Source organism: Dunckerocampus dactyliophorus, chromosome 1, assembly GCF_027744805.1.
Source record: "Dunckerocampus dactyliophorus isolate RoL2022-P2 chromosome 1, RoL_Ddac_1.1, whole genome shotgun sequence".
NCBI classification, from domain to species: Eukaryota; Metazoa; Chordata; class Actinopteri; order Syngnathiformes; family Syngnathidae; genus Dunckerocampus; species Dunckerocampus dactyliophorus.
Window position 1 is genome coordinate 32,818,093 of NC_072819.1, and position 14,265 is coordinate 32,832,357.

The 14,265-nt window shown below is 39.9% G+C and overlaps 2 protein-coding genes across 5 annotated transcripts; both read right to left on the reverse strand.

Moving 5' to 3' along the window:
* Window positions 1-838: 838 nt before the first annotated feature.
* On the reverse strand, window positions 839-8,702 carry znf740b (zinc finger protein 740b). 4 transcript variants are annotated; one of them, XM_054797897.1, is made up of 7 exons: window positions 8,580-8,669; window positions 6,779-6,930; window positions 6,406-6,624; window positions 5,237-5,350; window positions 4,940-5,075; window positions 4,639-4,757; window positions 839-2,877 (listed from the first exon to the last, which is right to left on the reverse strand). In XM_054797897.1, the coding sequence occupies exons 2-7, from the start codon at window positions 6,821-6,823 to the stop codon at window positions 2,710-2,712; spliced, it is 801 nt and encodes a 266-aa protein (XP_054653872.1). In that variant the 5' UTR covers window positions 6,824-6,930; window positions 8,580-8,669; the 3' UTR covers window positions 839-2,709. The 4 variants fall into 4 exon arrangements, with proteins under 4 accessions (XP_054653872.1, XP_054653881.1, XP_054653903.1 ...); XM_054797906.1 differs by lacking the exon at window positions 8,580-8,669 and adding an exon at window positions 8,219-8,468; XM_054797928.1 differs by lacking the exons at window positions 6,779-6,930; window positions 8,580-8,669 and adding an exon at window positions 8,219-8,459.
* Window positions 8,703-10,006: 1,304 nt separating this feature from the next.
* Window positions 10,007-11,595, reverse strand: zgc:174906 (uncharacterized protein LOC571548 homolog). Its single transcript, XM_054797942.1, has 4 exons — window positions 11,493-11,595; window positions 10,566-10,888; window positions 10,407-10,475; window positions 10,007-10,316 (listed from the first exon to the last, which is right to left on the reverse strand). Exons 1-4 carry the CDS (start codon window positions 11,573-11,575, stop codon window positions 10,024-10,026), a joined length of 768 nt encoding a protein of 255 aa, XP_054653917.1. The 5' UTR covers window positions 11,576-11,595; the 3' UTR covers window positions 10,007-10,023.
* Between the last annotated feature and the right edge of the window lie 2,670 nt (window positions 11,596-14,265).

A 14,265-nucleotide genomic window follows, 5' to 3' on the forward strand; every position in this document is an offset into this window, starting at 1 on the left:
TTCTTATTGGGGCGTACTCATGAGTAGCACACTGAACAAGACGTCTTTCTCGTGTGTCACTGCACACACTGCCCCCCCCCCTTGCTCATCCAGTCAGCAGAATTCAGTCTAGATGCATTCAATGACTTGGGGTGAGTCGGGATATTTCAAACTCTTTCGAAAATGCACATTTCCTTCGCTTTGCTGTTAAAAAAAATCACCAAGCACGGCGAAGTGAGGCTGAAGATCCACACGTGGCTCCAGAGCTCCAGGTTGCCAACCCTTGCTAAAGGGTAGACCGTGACCCTGATTCCCTCTGTTCTATCGATTAACATTCATTAGTGGTGAGTACCTATACATCCATCCATCCATTTTCTATACCGCTTGTCCTCACTAGAGGCATGGTGATACGCTGGAGCCTATCCCAGCTGACTTCAGGCAAGAAGGGTACACCCTGGACTGGTCGCCAGTCAATCACAGGGCACATATAGACAAACAACCATTCACACTCACATTCATTCGTATAGACAATTGAATGTGTCCAATTAACCCAACATACATGTATTTGGAACCCGTAGAAACCTCACTCATACACAGGGAGAATATGTAAGCGCCACACAGAGCCTGGATCTTCCAAGGCAATGTGTGGCTCCACCTGTATGTTTATATTATCATGTGCTTCTATAGATTTAGCTTGTTAGTTTCCTAATTGAAGAGAGACAAAGAGGGTTCTGAAGCTGAATCCAATGTAATAATTACAAGTCACTTTTATTGCAAATGTTGAGCCAAAATCATATGACATGCTAGCAGAAAGGTTTAGAGTGGGAGGAGCTATCCGTGTCTCAAAAGTAAGACATGTTTATGGCCGTCTCAATTACTCTCTATTTGTGGGTGGTCTCGGAACATCTACTGTACTGTATTACAATTCTGTTTGAAAAGCTGTTTAGTAAGCCAGTAGTTATGAAGTGATTTACTTGTAATAATGAAGAGTGAGCATGAATGTTAATGAAGAGTGGATTGATTGCAGGGCTGGTGTATTGTACAGCAGGTGTCTTTGATAATACAGTATATTTTACCCCTGAAGACTTTGAAAAAGTGTTTTAAAAAGGTGTATTGAGTCCTTCTATAAACCATCGTATGTAATGAGAGAACATAACGTGACTAACTACAAAAGGAATTAACATTTTATTCAGACTTGGGGCCCTAAAACTCCATGCACAATACAATATAATCAGCTATAAAATGTACTTAATTTCACCTCTAAAATATCTAATAAAGATGAAGTCCATACATTTATTCAAACTCAGAAAAAAAAAAGACAAATAATCATGACTATGATACTAGAAAGAAGTGGCTTCCTTTAAATTGTAATTCCACATCAAAGCTTTGTGACTCAAAAGAAATCATCAAGCTACACTTTATAAATATTTTGATTTTTTTGGAATGTAGGTCCCGCAAAATAAAGTTGTCTACTGCTAATACAATTTAAATATATATTAACTTAATGAGCAGAGGGCAATGCAGTGATGGGCCCCTAACTCCTTTCACGTCATCTAAAATAGCAAAAGAGCTACCAGTCTAATAGAAAACTAAAAAAAAAAAAAAAACTGCTGCGGTCTAGACAGGTAACGACTAAATCAAGTGTTCTACAAACAAACTAATAACCTCAGCCCAGTGTTTGCAGATTGAACCATACACAGGTCTCAACAGGAAGTAATGTATGTTATCATCAGTAAATAAATCACTTAAGAGTTGGTCATCTTCACTGAAGATGCCTAAGTGTTAAACTGGAGATGAAATGACATGGCACAGTATCTTCACATTCAATCAGGTCACGCCGGAGGCAAATTATTTTCCAGCAGGTCTCTGACTAAAACTAAGCAGCTGTATGTTGGTTGTCCTGGTCCACTTCCCACAAAAAACTTCTGAAAAAGGATGGACGAGCAGGAGCATCGATCCAAATACAAGATAAAGAGAGATCATCAACCTGACAAGAAATTTGTTGATGCGGTTATAACTGTAAAACAAAAAGCAGAATAGCATTTCAAGCCATTATTTTTGAAGTATGAAAAAAAAATCCTCATTTAAATTTATTTTCACCAACTTTGTCAATGCAAAATCATTAAAAACAATGTGGAGCCGTATATGTGTTTGCTGCACATTGAGATTTGATTATTAGCCTTTCATTTTGACATTAGAGAACTAGGTGAATAGCTGATGGTAGTGATGCTCTGACAGATCATGAAATGTATATGATTTTTTAATTACAATAGTCACATAAACCCTACAATATTAGATGGGTTGCTAATTACTACAAAAAAAACTTTACGTGTTGACCTGGACAGAGATACAAATGTAGAGGTGTTGATTTCTGGGCTCAGCAGGACAATCAAAGATGTGCTGTGCAACAGATCAACTGCCAGAAATACCACCAATTCATCCCATGACAGCAACACTATCACAGTCTTTAGCGGGATAAGATGTGAGTGCATGTGTCATTCACTTATTGCCATCATGGACTGTTGCCTTTGGAGAGGTTGTGGTTTAGTCCTTCCCCTTTGACCTTTACAATGAAAAACAGAAGATACCTAAGGTACCAAAATCTAAACAAATATGGTTGTGTTAGCTAGTTATGCAAGCTAAGCTGTGTTCAGGTTTTAGTGATGTTGCGCATTAACGCAACATTACTGAGTCACCAACTGTCTATTAGGTATTTTTGGGGGACGTGGGTCAGACTGTCAGGCGGTTGTTGGAAGGCTGTAGGGGGCTCCAGGAGGCTGTGTGGCCAGATGTGTCCTGCGAGTACACAGATGTGCGACTATCACAACAATCATCTTTGCTGATCCCGGCTGTACACAACCGCCGGTGCCTCAGCAGCCTGTCTGTCCGTGAGAAGGTCTAGAGTTGAGAATGGAAAAATGATTTTAGTCAGAGCGGGTCTTTATTGTGCTATATTTCCACATTAAGGCGCTGGATGAGACAAAGTGACATACATTACATGCAATGACCACTACATTAGGAATGCACAATATAAATTATATACAACAGAAACTACATACATTTTGTCTTAATTAAATTTGACATTTAATTATATTGCGATAATGCATGTTGATGACGCAACCTAGTCATGTCCGGCAAAATTGAAAGCAACAGGATGCAACACGTCGTCAATGCAATATCCCATCCTGACAAAGGTGGCTAGCTAGTGTGGCTAAAGCGGCAGTCCCCACCCGCAGTACTTTGCAAGCGCGTTCAGTGTACTTCCAAAAACATGGGCAAAATTTGGGGATCCGTAAGTGGTGTGTACAGCCTCAGTGCGGATTTGGGAGCACACAGATACGACGGAGCACTTTTAGTGTAAGAGGAACTTTGGCTGATCGATGCTACAGATATGCGTGACACGCGTGTCTTCTGCTGGCAATGAGCGCACGACGCACTGACCCCCATGATTTATTATGTGCTATCATATGTACTATCAAGGTGTGGCAACGTTATAGAGTGAACTCACGAAATTTCAACTGCAATGTGGCGAGGGACAACTGTACTGTATGTCGGTATCGCATGAGGCTGCAATGTACCGTAATTTCCGGTGTATAAGCTGCTGCTTGTACAGTAATGCTAAAAATAATTTATAGCTAAAAATGATATTTCCCATGATGTTTAGAGTGCAGCTTCAGGAAGTAGTGACACGCGTGACGTGGAAGCTAATAGAACAGCGATGAACAACTTTTCTGGTAGGCTCCTGTTTAACCAGCCATTTTGTACGCATTGTTTGGAAAAAAGCATTTCTTTAAGCAAATAAAAAAAAAATCATTCTGTGTACTGACTATCACATGTTACGACATGGACACCTGCGACTTATAGACAAGTGCGGCCAATATGTATGTACAAATCGTTTTTCTCTTTAAATTTAGTGGGTACGGCTTACACACCGGTGGACTCTATAGTCCGGAAATGATGGTATATCTCAATACAGATTTTAGGCCATATCGCCCATATATATAATATCGCACAAAAGTGAGTACCCCTCCTCAAATTGACAGCCATTCTTACTATAGCATATGTTCTCAAATAAACTTTGAAATTAAACGTTGCTGTACTTTATAGAGTTGTCAGTGTACATACAGCTTGTATAGATTTACTATCTACTGAAAATGTCTCAGCACAGAGCCATTAGAGTCATGGTAACACAAGTGAGTACCAAGATAATTGTGTCTTGCCTACAGTCAAGCATGGTGGTGGTCATGTTGTGGTCATGGGGAGCACAGTTCATCGACAGGAAACATGAAGTCCAACATGCAATGTGAGATTCTGAAGCATAGCTTGATCACCTCACTCCTCTTAAGGCACTGCTCCATAACAACGGTGCTGACACTAAATACTGAGTCTTTAGCCACAATTTGGACATGTTTACTGTGAGCTGTACTCACTTGTGTTCCCAGCTATTTAGACATAATGGCTGTGTGTTGAGTCATTTTCAAAGGTCAATAAATCGATACTGCTATATAACCTGTTGTATGACATTGTAATTGTATTAATTTTGTCCTTTGAGAAGATATAATAAAAGCTGTGAGGGGTATATTCACTTTTGTGAGATACTACAAGGTAAAGATGTTGTGACCGGTGAGTGTAGAAACACAGACTGACAGACAGACTAACCTGATTGCAACGATCACACTGGTACGGCTTCTCGCCACTGTGCACCCTCTTGTGTCGGTCCAGGTGGTAACGCTGAATAAAGCGCATCTCACAGCTGTCACAAGCATAAGGCTTTTCCCCTGTGAACATCCACAAGACAAAATGACTTTCACACTTTTTTTAGGGCTGAGACACACACACATTTCATAATATGCATATTTCACCTCTGTTTTCTATTACTGATTTGTTTTTTCATGAGGTGTCCAAAAGAACCACTGAATTTAGAGAAAAAAGGTAAAGATCTTAAATTGTGGCTTCTCACCTGTGTGTGTAAGTATGTGTCGCTTGAGGTGGTAGCTGCTCCGGAAAGCTCCATAGCAGTGGTCACAGATGAAGTTCTTCTGAACTTTCAAAGCACTGTCGTCGTCGTCGTCCATGTCGAGTTGCTGCAATAAAGGCTATCAAGAAGGCCAGAATGAGTGCATGCCTTCTGACTCCAAATAAAATGTTTGCTGTTCATGTGCTCAGTTTGACCAACTTGGAGAAGTGAATTCATTATTTATCCATACAGTGCAATGGTATTGTGCATTAATGTTGATGTTTGAAAAGAAAAACATACCCGCACTTCCTCCTTGACTTTAACAGACCCAGATTTTTTGTGCTTTTTCTTATGTTGCATATTCTTTCCATCCAATATTCTTGAGGTGTGGTAATCCCCATCCTTTTGGATCAGCTTGGTAAGAATAAAAAGACATATTTAAGGCATAGTAGTGTTACATGACAATTATATACATAGCACACACAATAATGGTAGAAATTAAAAGGCCTAGCGCAGGGGTCGGCAACCCGTGGCTCCGGAGCCACATGCGGCTCTTTTGCCTCTTTGTTGTGGCTCCCTTCGTCCAGCGCTGTGATTTTTTTTTTTACACCGAAGGAGGGAAAATGTGCATTTTTGAAAAGAATGTGAAATATCCGATTCACCGCAAGTCCGTGAATGCATCTACACTGCGTTTGGACTGCTGATTGGATGAGCAAGGGAAGGGGAGGTAGGCTAGTGCATGCAGTGAGTCTCACTGGAGATAAACAACAATACGTGTTTTCACTTTTATGTCTCCAAATACCAGAAAAGTCACCCAAAGATGTCATGAACAGTTGTTACATTTGTCGCTAGTTGCTTTTGAGAAAATAAGTTTGGAAAGGTGCCAGATTTTGTGAGAAAATGGCCAAGTTGGCAACACTTGCCTGCACATGAGATCGGAAGGAGGGGGGAGCCGTTCACAGATGGAGAATACATGAAAGAATTGTTCATTAAAATATCAGCACATCTAGTCTCCAAATTAATAAACAGAAAATGATTTAGAAAATGAAAGGTACCTCTCTCTGCAAAGCCAAGGACAGGACCAATAGAATGGTCATTGATGAACACTGATATGCAGATATGTGACCTCTGATGGGCTTTTTTATGTTAAAGTTGGCTACATTTTGTTTTCATTTTATACAAACACAGTGTTCAGTGTTTAAATTATTTCAGAGTAGGCCTACAAAGGCACACTGCACTTCTGTTTGTTGAATTTTGTTGTTGTAAAAGGTGACATTTTAAAAAAAGATTACAACTTTTACAAGTTTATAAGCTGCATAATGTTTTGTGGCTCCAGACTTTTTTTTTACGGGATGAGGAGGAAAAATGTCTCTTTTGATCGTAAAGGTTGCCGACCCCTGGCCTAGCAGAACCTCTGGTCCATATATGACTGACTACAAAATCAGGCTATTGAAGGGTATTGTTCTCACCAGTGGCGGACAGCTTCCTGCAGACAAATGGCCAACGTGTGCATGGTGACCTTGGTGCCCATGGTGGTTGTGGCTATGGTGTGATTGGGTATGGTGGCTCTCGGAACTCGCTCTGTGCCCGTGACCCATGTGTGACATCATCTTCTTTTGACCTGGAATGTTGTTGGCTTGCATCAGGGCCATGCTGGACAGCACCGCCTCACAGCCCAGCAACCCAGCCTATGAACACCAATAACAAATCAGAGCAAGTTGTGGAATTAATGAGTGCGAAAAGGGGGTGAAAAATGGAAGTAAATGTGAAAACGACAGGCCTCGGGGCTGGGAACATAATTTCAAAAATGGTGATTCGGCAGATGAAGAGACTTCCACTGACCCATTTCATATGGTCTCGAACAGAGTTGTTTGAATGGTGTGTCATCGCCGTGCTTTGAATGTGTGTGTGTTTGAGGGGGGACAGAGCTGACTTCAGTCAGGATGAGGGCTAACAGAGGACACCACAAACACCCAAATCATGGAGGCCAAAGCCTGAAAGTAGAGGCACGACAACATAAAGCTACATGCTTCATTCAGGAACTGGAATACTTGGTGTATTCTATTTTCATTTGATATTCCAACAGTCTATGGCATACAACAGGGGAGATTTAGGTCTAGCACTGCAGTCATGGAAATAATTATTAGACCACCTCGTTTCTTCAGTTTCTTATTTATTTGAATGCCTGGTAAAATTAAAGGTAAATTTGTTTGTATAATGATAACAAAAATAGCTCATTAGAGTTCAATTTAAGAGCTAGCCATGTCCATAGTTTTCCTGATAATAACCAAAATCACTTAAGTGCTTACATCAATAGCTATGGCATTGTACTGCCAAAAAAAACTCTTATGAGCTATTTTCATAGTCATAGTTTGTCTGAAATGTATCAGGCATTGAAATGAACAACAAACCAAAGAAACAAGGGTGGTCTAATCATTTTTACCATGACTGCATAATATATGCACGTTTATCAGTCAGTTATCCAGTCAGCCTCAATGGTTTGGTGCACTGTACACTGTATGTTTGGATAGTCCCCAGAAAACACAACAGCGAAGAAAAGGAAACACAAACAGGGGAACTGCATTATGAAATTTAAGGAGACATCAGAGTACATTAATAATAACACTGGTGTGAGCGAAATATTTAACAGTCGTGATGCATGCTTTAAAACACAAACAGGTTTCAGCTGCTGCTGGATTTTAATGAAGTAAAACTACTTACTACTACAGCATTACTATTTTCTAACAAGATGGCCTGTGCACTTTTTGTGTTCAGTATTGTGGATTAAAAGCAGGCCGTTGAAAGCATTTAAATGAACAGTACCGTAAATAACACTCAAAACGTGTCTGCAATGCAGACAATCAATAACAAAATGTTCAGAAGAAAAATTAAAGCACCACTTGTATTATTCAGTGTTTTCAACAGAAACACTTAACATAGTGGAACTAAACGTTGCCGTTAGTCCAGAAGAGAGTTCTCTCTCCTTGGATGCCACTTGGTATTAAAATTACCATACATCTTCACACTCGTTTTTTTATTTATCGTCACGCGCACCCCCACCCAGTCATTGTATGGCCAAATTGTACCCAAATTGTATGGCACGTTTATTTACAACATAATTAAACCAACGGCAACGCATCTCCCAAAAGCTGACGTTTTCCGAATAATCAGTGATAGAATCCGTTCTTGTACAGACCCTCTAGTCTTGGTGGTACTTGGCGATCACATTCGTAAAAATGTGACACATTTACAACTGTGCAAGTTTGCTAGCTAGCAACTTACCCTAAAAACAGGTTGGCTCACTACTTTATCGTCAAGAGGAACTGTATTTAAAATACTGGGGATAATGTTGGGGTCGTCTGTTGTTATCTTAGAGCAGAATGTTTTGACACTGCGAAGACAAACACGGAGTGCACGCTAAATGATCAGACAAGGCTAGGCAAAAGGCTAACATGCTAGCCAGTTGTTCGGTTTGGGGGCCACTCTTGGAGGACTCCCACCCCCCGCCCCAGACAACACAACAGACAAGCAGGGCGTTGTAATTCCTACATCTATGCTAGAGCCATCATACACGCGTAAACAGCTCATTATCGAAACTATCAGACACATAGTCGTAAACTGTGTGGAAGTAGCGACTTCTTACCTTTCAATTATTATAGTTTTGTAGATTATTGCTTGCCGGACTTCCAAATTTTTTTCTCAGTTTACAAACAGACAGGGAAGGCTACCGGAAGTGTTCCCCCCGGGGTCGTTGTGATTGGTTGAAGCCCACCCACGTGATTGAATCTGAACGACCTACATGTGCCGCCATGTTTTTATGTGGTCCGGGTGATGACGAGTAAGCTCAATATACAATATAAACAGAATATAAAATACAATATAATACCATGCACGTAGCATGTTCTACTGCAAGTAGTTGGTAAAAAAAACAGACTACAGGAATGTTTACTGTTTTCAATTCCGGTACATGATATTTGCTGCATTGATAAAATCTTTGAATAAGATTACTAATGGGGTATCAACTGCTCACGTTTACCAGTGGTGCTAAAGTGGGTTTATTTTCAAGTAATGTATAAACAAATGATTTTTTTCATGATCTCAAACGAAATTTGCACATTCCCAGAGTAAGTCATTGATTGTCCGTCATCTAATAACATTCACACCACCAATGAGTGGGAACTGACCCCAAGCTGTCTACACGTTACACACACAAACTACAAGAATTTTAAAAAAGTAGTATTACAAAATATAAGTATTTAATAAACAACAAAAATATGTGGTACACATCCTTTGATTATTATTAAAGGATTTTTTGACATGAGGATGTATGACATCCCCACCAACAGTAATTTACCCCCCCACCTCATCCCGTGAGCCGAGTTCCGGTCGGATTTCGGTGAGGAGGCACGTAGTTCCGGTTAGTTGGCGGGGCCACTTAAGTAAAGAGTTTGGCTTCTCAAAACAATATTTTGATAAGGTTTTCACATGTATTTACAGTAAATAGGCATTCAAAAGAGTAATACATTTGCATCACGAAAATGTCTCCTCTAAAAAAATTAGACCTCACAATCGCTCGGCGTTACTTTGTCTCCCGTCGTTTTACTGCCCGTCCATTGTTGTGTACGTGTTCCACAGCAGTTGAATAGTCTTGCCTCTCATCCGTAAACACTCACGGGACGAGTGGGGGGTACGTCAATGTTGATGTACTACACTGCTGATGGGGATGTCATACAACTTCATGTAAAAAAATCCCAACTATCCCTAACATCACTTATACAATATAATGTGATCCCTTACAAGCAGTCTAAGAAATGTGGCCTCTGAAAAGACAATTAAAGTCAGCTCCGTATTGACTATTTTTATGGCTGCAGTCTTATTAATATCTCTGGAAAGGCAAAATTTGAAATGTTGAAAAATTTAAGTGTTTGTACCGAAGAGACAAATCAAGATTGCTAAAATATCGGGCCAGTGGAAGAAGTTTCTCATATCACAATAATTGATATATGTTAAAAGTAAGGAATAAAAAATGCATCTTATAAGACACATGGTGGTCAAAGGTTCTAATGATAAAAAGGGAAAAAAAAATGCTACGAATAGCCTGAGTTGGTCTCCAACAGAAAGTCAATACTCTCAGGAGGCAATGCCCAGTCATTTTGACTAAGCAGGGCATGCAGATAGGTGGCGGTGGCCTTTTCCCTCTGGCATGTCCTCCAGTAGTTCAGCATTGCAAACACACGCTCCACAAGCCTGGGATGGTCCTCTTCGATCTGCTCTAGCTTCACATTGGGGATTTCCAAAGCCAGTCTGCCGATTTCCCTCCAAGATCGTCCAACGGCACGTGCTATGGTCATCAACTGCTTCTCTGTTACTATGGGACAATCTTTGGAGAAACAGAGACACATGCATACTGTACATGCATACACGCTGGATACATACATTCAACAAAATAGCCTTGTGATATTTGACCTACTGTTGCGCATTTGTTTGGGTGTAATAGCCTCTTGCATATCAGGAACTGACTTTCTTTTTCTCTGAGTGTCTTTGCCATGTAAGAAGAGGAAACATAACTTCAACATTTAACAGTATTTGAATATAGACTGCTGGTAATGCAGAGTAGTTGACGTTTTACCAGAAGCCAGTGAGCTGATTTGCAGATCCTTCAACACATAAAGCATTGGAAAGGTTTCTTGCAGCGATGGCTCCTTCAGCAACTCCAGCAGACCCTGTGCTGACACAGGCCCTCTCTGGATGATATGATCAAGAAGCTCCCTTACTTTCTCACTTGGAATTCTGCATGCTTTCACTTGCTCGTACCCAGCTGAAGACAGCAGAGAGCAAGAGTCTGCGTGCTGCAAAACAAAGTCAGCATCCGCGCTGAGGATGTCTATTAGCTTGACCTTCTGGCTTCGGAGGAACTGGGTGACATCCATCATCACGTTTAGACAGAAAAACCTGAGAAAGAAAACTTGATATGAAATATCACATTTGTCAAATTCAAGCATCTCTCCATCTATATTTTGTGGGTCAAGTAATTTGAGTCAGGTTACTCAGGTGTAAAATTACCTTGTTGATATTTGTATAATAAACATTTTAGCATTTTAACTATTATAACTTCTCTATTGGTGTGTTTAAGCCATATAATCAGTTGCTAATATGATGTTGATTACTATGCCACCTAAAATTTCATATTTCTCACACCTAGAATTAATATCCACTTAGAATAAATGACAAATAAATTCTGGGGCTAAAGAACATATTCCCCGAAAAGATCACTTAGAATAAATGACAAAGAAATTCTGGGGCTAAAGAACATATTCCCCGAAAAGCTCGTTTGAGGGTAGAATGTTTTTTATACACATATAAAAAGGATCAAATTGGCACTAGTTTCACTGAAGTAAACGCAGAGTGCGTCGATAATGGCAAGACTTCCTTGTTTGTTGTGTACGTCGTCTTTGGTTCTGCATCTGTCTTTCTCACCATCAAAAACACAAGAGTGCATGCGCAAAACATAGCTGAAAACTGAAAACACCACTAAGATACAAAGATCCACATTTACCGTGAGAGTTGAGAGATCCCGTTTTCGCGATTGTACCGTCTTCTTGTTTGTCCATTTGCAACTGTCCTTGACTGTGTGGGCATTTAGTTGTGTTCCACCTAGTGGCTCAACGAGCACACTGCTTCACGACATGGCTGACTAAGTGTTTTAACGTCATCTAGTGGCTACTACTACACCATGCAGATACAAGTACATTCATGGAAAAAATTATTAGACCACCTTTGTTTCTTAAGTTTCTCGTTCATTTTCATGCCTGATACAACTAAAGGTACCTTTGTTTGGACAAATATAACGATGACAACAAAAATAGCTCATAATATTTCATTTTTTGGCAGCACGATGCTATAACTATTCATGTGAGAACTTAAGTGATTTTGGTTATTATCAAGAAAACCATGGAAGTTACTAGATATCAGCTCTTAAATTAAACTCTTATGAGATATATTTGTTATCATCATTATATGTGTTCAAACAAATGTACCTTTAGTTGTACCAGGCATTAAAATGGACCAATAAACTGAAGAAACAAGGGTGGTCTAATCATTTTTTCCATGACTGTATGTGCAAACCAGCTATATTTTTTAACTGTATTTGATCTATTTTGTTTGGTTGATATAAAATTACATAATAATACAAAATTAAAGAATGTGTTTTTATTGAATGCCTGTATTTAAGGATTCATGTTTAATCTATATTGTCTCCTGAGTGTAATTATACACGCACGCACACACACACATGCACACAAACACACAGTGAGTCACTGTATGTATCAGCTGTCTGAATAAATCCACTTTTCTCAGCCTGCAGTGGGTAGAAAGAATATTACCATTTATTCTTGTTGCCATAAGAGTGCTGCATAAGAGAACAGAGCACAGTTTTTATCTGACAATATGGCATTCTAATTGCTTTATTGCACTGTGAATTATATATGTGTATGTGCTGTTGCACTGCAGCACAAGGACAGCACACACAAATTGCATGGCAGAAAAAAATGAACTTACTGTGCAGCAGATCGAACACCATCCAACTCATATTTACTCATTTTTAGGCCCCATCGCTCAGGCTGTCAGGTGACACACTCCAATTGTACAATGGTTCAGCATTCTAGTATTAGATGCTGGAACAGTGCTGGTGGAGTAGAGTGTTTCTATTCTAATTCCAGGCCTCTGCGCCGGGAAAATTGTATATTGTACAACTGTATGAAAATTGTATAAAAGTACAGTATATCTGTGCATGACTGTCTATGTAGATTTAAGAGGCCTAACATATCCTTCCATGGAAAGAAGAGAAGCAAACATGAATGTTTTTGTTCGGAACTAATAGCGCATAACTGTGAGAACATATCCCAGGTGGGTCTTCATGGACGTGTATTGAATCGACAACCCACTACTTTAGTGTGAGTACACCAGACTTCTTAAAATACACGCAGCACTCAACTTGTATTATTTATGTAACACTCCAAAACAGAGAGAGAAATTACAGGTGTTTGTTCTGCTGATCAGCGCAAGTCATGCAGACCATTGAGATGTGCCCTGCCCTTTATTTTTAAGGATGGATGGAGCAGCATCAAGGGGATCCGAGTGACTGTGACATGACATGTTAGTTTAACATGCATTATATATGAAAGAGCAATGCGAGGGAGGAAAGAGGTGGAGGGCAGAGTGGCACAGTACAGTGAACACACTCACAGGCAAGGTGGGAAGCTTCAGGTGCCTGCATACAGAGAATCGTGTATTTATCATAAGTGGAGAACAGCACAGAGGAGTCCGAAAGTGGTCGAAAATGAGATTTCACTCAGAGTAATACCATCACAGGTGCTATTATCTTTTTGGTGCAGCAGGATGCACATCCATTATCATTCGGCATGTACATACATTACACTGCAGTAATGTTATTGACGGCTCCATTAACGCTAACAGAGGTGTGAATAATTTATAAGTGTGTGTGTGCTCCTCATCACCTCTGCTCCTAGGATGCAGAAAACGCCAAACAAAGCGACTTGTTCCCTGGTCCTAAAGAACGAAACGGGCACACACGTTGTGATGCAAACCGGTTTTAAGTGTGTGTGTGTGTGTGAGAGAGAGGTGAAGAATAGCGTAAAAACAGACTGGTCAAAAAATAAAATGAGGGTTAAGAGTGTCGTGATGATGTTATCCTAAAAGATCATGCAAGCTAAGTGATACAATGAGGCAGTGTGTTAACTGAAACATGTATTCTCTAATTTCAATGTCACTGTTGTGTCAACACCCCCGTTTCAGCCAGAAAAATTCATACATGCTGCAGTCAGCGAGGAGAACAGATCAGTGTGTTTAGTGCAATCTGAAATCAACCTCTAGAGAGCGCTCTTATCCTTCTAAAGTGGAATTTGGCCAGCATTGTTCAAGTATTTATTTGCATGTGTGTTTCTTTAGAATCTTGATATATGATGATACAGTGTGTCTTTGTCTGGACATACCTTGCAAAAGTTTTAAACCCAAACTTTAAGAAAAACAGAGAGATAACATGGTCACTTCCTCCAAGCATTGGGATTGGCTCTGTATGTAAGAAGTGACTGTATTGAGCGGGATATGGAACAATGCCTTCACCAGTGTACTTGAACATCATTTAGCAATAATGTACAGTATACTGTACTAGAATAATACATTTAACTCATTGAGTCAGCTTCTCTTGCTTTTGTTCCATGACATAAAGACAGCCCAATTTGATGACTTGCCATCATTTGTAAGAACTGTAGCTATTTTTGATATGGGCCACATAGGCAATTGATCAGGGT